The 7,382-nt window shown below is 48.3% G+C and overlaps 1 protein-coding gene across 2 annotated transcripts in view; it reads left to right on the top strand.

Annotated features, from left to right (window-relative positions):
• The first annotated feature begins 712 nt into the window (after positions 1 to 712).
• The window catches only part of LOC139379120 (protein phosphatase 1 regulatory subunit 14B-like), a 47,718-nt gene continuing 41,048 nt past the window's right edge, over positions 713 to 7,382 (top strand). Inside the window, exon 1 of one of the 2 annotated variants that reach the window (XM_071121952.1) lies at positions 713 to 1,689. In XM_071121952.1, coding sequence (XP_070978053.1) covers positions 1,486 to 1,689 — 204 coding nt within the window. In that variant the 5' untranslated portion in view covers positions 713 to 1,485. The remainder of the gene's footprint in view (positions 1,690 to 7,382) is intronic. The other variant, XM_071121951.1, reaches the window with a different exon arrangement.

Raw genomic sequence — 7,382 nt, 5'->3', positions numbered from 1 at the left:
GAGAGAGAGAGAGAGAGAGAGAGGGGCACTGAAGGAATAGAGAGAGAGAGAGAGAGAGAGAGAGGGGCACTGAAGAAATAGAGAGAGAGAGAGAGAGAGAGAGAGAGAGAGAGAGAGAGAGAGAGAGAGAGAGAGAGAGAGGGCACTGAAGGAATAGAGAGAGAGAGAGAGAGAGAGAGAGAGAGGGGCACTGAAGAAATAGAGAGAGAGAGAGAGAGAGAGAGAGAGAGAGAGAGAGGGGCACTGAAGGAATAGAGAGAGAGAGAGAGAGAGAGAGAGAGAGGGGCACTGAAGGAATAGAGAGAGAGAGAGAGAGAAGGGCACTGAAGAAATAGAGAGAGAGAGAGAGAGAGAGAGGGGCACTGAAGGAATAGAGAGAGAGAGAGAGAGAGAGAGAGAGAGAGAGAGGGGGGCACTGAAGAAATAGAGAGAGAGAGAGAGAGAGAGAGAGAGAGAGGGGCACTGAAGGAATAGAGAGAGAGAGAGAGAGAGAGAGAGAGGGGGGCACTGAAGGAATAGAGAGAGAGAGAGGGGCACTGAAGGAATAGAGAGAGAGAGAGAGAGAGAGAGAGAGAGAGAGGGCACTGAAGGAATAGAGAGAGAGAGAGAGAGAGAGAGAGAGGGGCACTGAAGGAATAGATAGAGAGAGAGAGAGAGAGAGAGGGGGGCACTGAAGAAATAGAGAGAGAGAGAGAGAGAGAGAGAGAGGGGCACTGAAGGAATAGAGAGAGAGAGAGAGAGAGAGAGAGAGAGAGAGAGAGGGGGGGGGCACTGAAGGAATAGAGAGAGAGAGAGGGGCACTGAAGGAATAGAGAGAGAGAGAGAGAGAGAGAGAGGGGCACTGAAGGAATAGAGAGAGAGAGAGAGAGAGAGAGAGAGAGAGGGGGGCACTGAAGGAATAGAGAGAGAGAGAGAGAGAGAGAGAGAGAGAGAGAGGTGGGCACTGAAGGAATAGAGAGAGAGAGAGAGAGGACGCCGAAAGGGCCAAAAAAAGACCAAAAAAAGACGAGAAAGAAGAGAGGAGGAAATAGTAAATAAATCAGGACTATCGTTTATTTTGTCTACGTAACGTGAAGTTATCAGTAGAAAACGGACAAGTCAACCGCTTTTTCATACGTTTTTTACAACACCACGAGGACAGAGACGGGAGAGTCTCGTGGAATATTTTCTCTTTGTACTGAACAGGAGACTCTTTGCTATAGCTGTATTTTTATGCGACGAATTGTCACAGTGGAAATAAGCCAATTTTATAGTCTATTTTTGATGGTGACTTTGATTTGGAAACCACGAAGTGAACCTAATGCCATGCTCTTTTGCAAGAAGGGAACAATAGCGTAACGGAGACTTGACTCGGTACATTTTCTATCTGCTCCTGTAGAATCAATACCGCGTTGACGACCACACAACACGGAGAACAATACAAAACAACGCGAATAAATTCGCTCTACCAACAGGACTTCCAGGATCTTCTTCAGCCGACCGACCATGGCTGCGGTTACCAGCCCAGAGACGAGTCCTCAACCCCGGGTATATTTCCAGACGGCAGCTGCCGGTTCCACCGAAGAACCGGAGATCCCTGTTCGGAAGCAAGGGCGAGTAACCGTGAAATATGACCGAAAAGAATTGAGAAAGAGACTGAATCTGGAGGAATGGATAATCGATCAGCTAACGGCTCTTTACGACTGTGAGGTGAGATAACCGATAAATAAATAACACAACGATTAGGTTGAATGTCGCAAATGCTACCCACCCTATATAGTGCACTACTTTTGACTTGGTGCAATAGGGGCTATGATTAAAAGGAGTGTACTGTTGAATAGGGTGACAATTTGAGGTCATAAAGGCTACTGTAATGAACTAATTGAATCTATCGATTGGGTTTAAGACCCCCCCCCCCCCCAGGTCTAATAATCAGTTTATCTGGTATTTCATGTGAAAGTTGAACAACGTGGGTGTAATCAGGAATAGATTAAGACTAAAAATCACAGTGTCATCATAGCATGACATGACCTTTCTATTAGGCCTGTAGCCTGTAGCCTGTAACCTGTAACATGTAGCCTGTAACCTGTAACATGTAGCCTGTAACCTGTAACATGTAGCCTGTAACCTGTAACATGTAGCCTGTAACCTGTAACCTGTAGCCTGTAACCTGTAGCCTGTAACCTGTAGCCTGTAACCTGTAGCCTGTAGCCTGTAGCCTCTAACCTGTAACATGTAGCCTGTAACTTGTAGTCTGTAACCTGTAGCCTGTAACCTGTAACCTGTAGCCTGTAGCCTGTAACCTGTAGCCCGTAACCTGTAGCCTCTAACCTGTAACCTCTAACCTGTACTCTCTAACCTGTAGCCTGTAATCTGTAGCCTGTAACCTGTAGCCTGTAACCTGTAGCCTGTAACCTGTAGCCTGTAGCCTGTAGCCTCTAACCTGTAATCTGTAACCTGTAGCCTGTAACCTGTAACCTATAACCTGTAGCCTCTAACCTGTAGCCTGTAACCTGTAGCCCGTAACCTGTAGCCTGTAACCTGTAGCCTGTAACCTGTAGCCTGTAACATGTAGCCTGTAGCCTCTAACCTGTAACATGTAGCCTGTAGCCTCTAACCTGTAGCCTGTAACCTGTAGCCTGTAACCTGTATTCTGTAGCATGTAACATGTAACCTGTAATCTGTAGCCTGTAATCCGTAGCCTGTAACCTGTAGCCTGTAATCCGTAGCCTGTAACCTGTAGCCTGTAATCCGTAGCCTGTAACCTGTAGCCTGTAATCCGTAGCCTGTAACCTGTAGCCTGTAACATGTAGCCTATAGCCTCTAACCTGTAGCCTGTAACCTGTAGCCTGTAACCTGTATTATGTAGCCTGTAACATGTAGCCTGTAGCCTCTAACCTGTAGCATGTAACCTCTAACCTGTAGCCTCTAACCTGTAGCCTCTAACCTGTAGCCCGTAACCCGTAGCCTGTAACATGTAACCTGTAGCCTAATTCAACAGCTATATATCCCATTAGCCTAAATAATATGCTATAGTCAAGTCACTCATATATATCACTGGACAATTTACATTGACCTTCTCCTCCATTTGTTTTGTACACGGCTGCTACTCCATGTTTATTATCTATGCATAGTCACTTCACCTCTACCTACAAGTGACCTCTAACCTGTACCCCCGCACACTGACTCTGTACCGGTACCCCCTGTATATAGCCTCCACATTGACTCTGTACCGGTACCCCCTGTATATAGCCTCCACAATGACTCTGTACCGGTACCCCCTGTATATAGCCTCCACATTGACTCTGTACCGGTACCCCCTGTATATAGCCTCCACAATGACTCTGTACCGGTACCCCCTGTATATAGCCTCCACACTGACTCTGTACCGGTACATCCTGTATATAGCCTCCACATTGACCCTGTACCGGTACCCCCTGTATATAGCCTCCACATTGACTCTGTACCGTAACACCCTGTATATAGCCTCCACACTGACTCTGTACCGGTACCCCCTGTATATAGCCTCCAAACTGACTCTGTACCGGTACATCCTGTATATAGTCTCCACATTGACTCTGTACCGGTACCCCCTGTATATAGCCTCCATAATGACTCTGTACCGGTACCCCCTGTATATAGCCTCCACATTGACTCTGTACCGGTACACCCTGTATATAGCCTCCACATTGACTCTGTACCGGTACACCCTGTATATAGTCTCCACATTGACTCTGTACCGGTACCCCCCTGTATATAGCCTCCACAATGACTCTGTACCGGTACCCCCTGTATATAGCCTCCACACTGTCTCTGTACCGGTACACCCTGTATATAGTCTCCACATTGACTCTGTACCGGTACCCCCTGTATATAGCCTCCACATTGACTCTGTACCGGTACCCCCTGTATATAGCCTCCACAATGACTCTGTACCGGTACCCCCTGTATATAGCCTCCACACTGACTCTGTACCGGTACATCCTGTATATAGCCTCCACATTGACCCTGTACCGGTACCCCCTGTATATAGCCTCCACATTGACTCTGTACCGTAACACCCTGTATATAGCCTCCACACTGACTCTGTACCGGTACCCCCTGTATATAGCCTCCACACTGACTCTGTACCGGTACATCCTGTATATAGTCTCCACATTGACTCTGTACCGGTACCCCCTGTATATAGCCTCCATAATGACTCTGTACCGGTACCCCCTGTATATAGCCTCCACATTGACTCTGTACCGGTACACCCTGTATATAGCCTCCACATTGACTCTGTACCGGTACACCCTGTATATAGTCTCCACATTGACTCTGTACCGGTACCCCCCTGTATATAGCCTCCACAATGACTCTGTACCGGTACCCCCTGTATATAGCCTCCACATTGACTCTGTACCGGTACACCCTGTATATAGTCTCCACATTGACTCTGTACCGTAACACCCTGTATATAGCCTCCACATTGACTCTGTACCGGTACCCCCTGTATATAGCCTCCACATTGACTCTGTACCTGTACCCCCTGTATATAGCCTCCACATTGACTCTGTACCGGTACCCCCTGTATATAGCCTCCACAATGACTCTGTACCGGTACCCCTTGTATATAGCCTCCACACTGACTCTGTACCGGTACCCCCCTGTATATAGCCTCCACATTGACTCTGTACTGGTACACCCTGTATATAGTCTCCACATTGACTCTGTACCGGTACACCCTGTATATAGTCTCCACATTGACTCTGTACCGGTACCACCCTGTATATAGCCTCCACATTGACTCTGTACCGTAACACCCTGTATATAGTCTCCACATTGACTCTGTACCGGTACCCCCTGTATATAGTCTCCACATTGACTCTGTACCGGTACCCCCTGTATATAGCCTCCACATTGACTCTGTACCGGTACCCCCTGTATATAGCCTCCACATTGACTCTGTACCGGTACCCCCTGTATATAGCCTCCACATTGACTCTGTACCGGTGCCCCATGTATATAGCCTCCACATTGACTCTGTACCGGTACCCCCTGTATATAGCCTCCACATTGACTCTGTACCGGTACACCCTGTATATAGTCTCCACATTGACTCTGTACCGGTACACCCTGTATATAGTCTCCACATTGACTCTGTACCGGTACCCCCCTGTATATAGCCTCCACATTGACTCTGTACCGTAACACCCTGTATATAGTCTCCACATTGACTCTGTACCGGTACCCCCTGTATATAGTCTCCACATTGACTCTGTACCGGTACCCCCTGTATATAGCCTCCACATTGACTCTGTACCGGTACCCCCTGTATATAGCCTCCACAATGACTCTGTACCGGTACCCCCTGTATATAGCCTCCACACTGACTCTGTACCGGTACACCCTGTATATAGTCTCCACATTGACTCTGTACCGGTACACCCTGTATATAGTCTCCACATTGACTCTGTACCGGTACCCCCCTGTATATAGCCTCCACATTGACTCTGTACCGGTACCCCCTGTATATAGTCTCCACATTGACTCTGTACCGGTACCCCCTGTATATAGCCTCCACATTGACTCTGTACCGGTACCCCCTGTATATAGCCTCCACATTGACTCTGTACCGGTACCCCCTGTATATAGTCTCCACATTGACTCTGTACCGGTACCCCCCTGTATATAGCCTCCACATTGACTCTGTACCGGTACCCCCTGTATATAGCCTCCACATTGACTCTGTACCGGTACCCCCTGTATATAGCCTCCACATTGACTCTGTACCGGTACCCCCTGTATATAGTCTCCACATTGACTCTGTACCGGTACCCCCTGTATATAGCCTCCACATTGACTCTGAACCGGTACCCCCTGTATATAGCCTCCACATTGACTCTGTACCGGTACCCCCTGTATATAGTCTCCACATTGACTCTGTACCGGTACCCCCCTGTATATAGCCTCCACATTGACTCTGTACCGTAACACCCTGTATATAGTCTCCACATTGACTCTGTACCGGTACCCCCTGTATATAGTCTCCACATTGACTCTGTACCGGTACCCCCTGTATATAGCCTCCACATTGACTCTGTACCGGTACCCCCTGTATATAGTCTCCACATTGACTCTGTACCGGTACCCCCCTGTATATAGCCTCCACATTGACTCTGTACCGTAACACCCTGTATATAGTCTCCACATTGACTCTGTACCGGTACCCCCTGTATATAGTCTCCACATTGACTCTGTACCGGTACCCCCTGTATATAGCCTCCACATTGACTCTGTACCGGTACCCCCTGTATATAGCCTCCACATTGACTCTGTACCGGTACCCCCTGTATATAGCCTCCACATTGACTCTGTACCGGTACCCCCTGTATATAGTCTCCACATTGACTCTGTACCGGTACCCCCCTGTATATAGCCTCCACATTGACTCTGTACCGTAACACCCTGTATATAGTCTCCACATTGACTCTGTACCGGTACCCCCTGTATATAGCCTCCACATTGACTCTGTACCGGTACCCCCTGTATATAGCCTCCACATTGGCTCTGTACCGGTACCCCCTGTATATAGCCTCCACATTGACTCTGTACCGGTACCCCCTGTATATAGCCTCCACATTGACTCTGTACCGGTACCCCCTGTATATAGCCTCCACATTGACTCTGTACCGGTACCCCCTGTATATAGCCTCCACATTGACTCTGTACCGTAATACCCTGTATATAGCCTCCACATTGACTCTGTACCGGTACCCCCTGTATATAGCCTCCACATTGACTCTGTACCGGTACCCCCTGTATATAGCCTCCACATTGACTCTGTACCGGTACACCCTGTATATAGCCTCCACATTGACTCTGTACCGGTACCCCCTGTATATAGCCTCCACATTGACTCTGTACCGGTACCCCCTGTATATAGCCTCCACATTGACTCTGTACCGTAACACCCTGTATATAGCCTCCACATTGACTCTGTACCGGTACCCCCTGTATATAGCCTCCACATTGACTCTGTACTGTAATACCCTGTATATAGCCTCCACATTGACTCTGTACCGGTACACCCTGTATATAGCCTCCACATTGACTCTGTACCGGTACCCCCTGTATATAGCCTCCACATTGACTCTGTACCGTAACACCCTGTATATAGCCTCCACATTGACTCTGTACCGGTACCCCCTGTATATAGCCTCCACATTGACTCTGTACCGGTACACCCTGTATATAGCCTCCACATTGACTCTGTACCGGTACCCTCTGTATATAGCCTCCACATTGACTCTGTACCGGTACCCCCTGTATATAGCCTCCACATTGACTCTGTACCGGTACACCCTGTATATAGCCTCCACATTGACTCTGTACCGGTACCCCCTGTATATAGCCTCGTT

This window comes from Oncorhynchus clarkii, chromosome 21, assembly GCF_045791955.1.
Source record: "Oncorhynchus clarkii lewisi isolate Uvic-CL-2024 chromosome 21, UVic_Ocla_1.0, whole genome shotgun sequence".
NCBI lineage: Eukaryota > Metazoa > Chordata > Actinopteri > Salmoniformes > Salmonidae > Oncorhynchus > Oncorhynchus clarkii.
The sequence above is the reverse complement of the archived record's forward strand: the minus strand, read 5'-3'. Positions and strand labels throughout refer to the sequence as shown.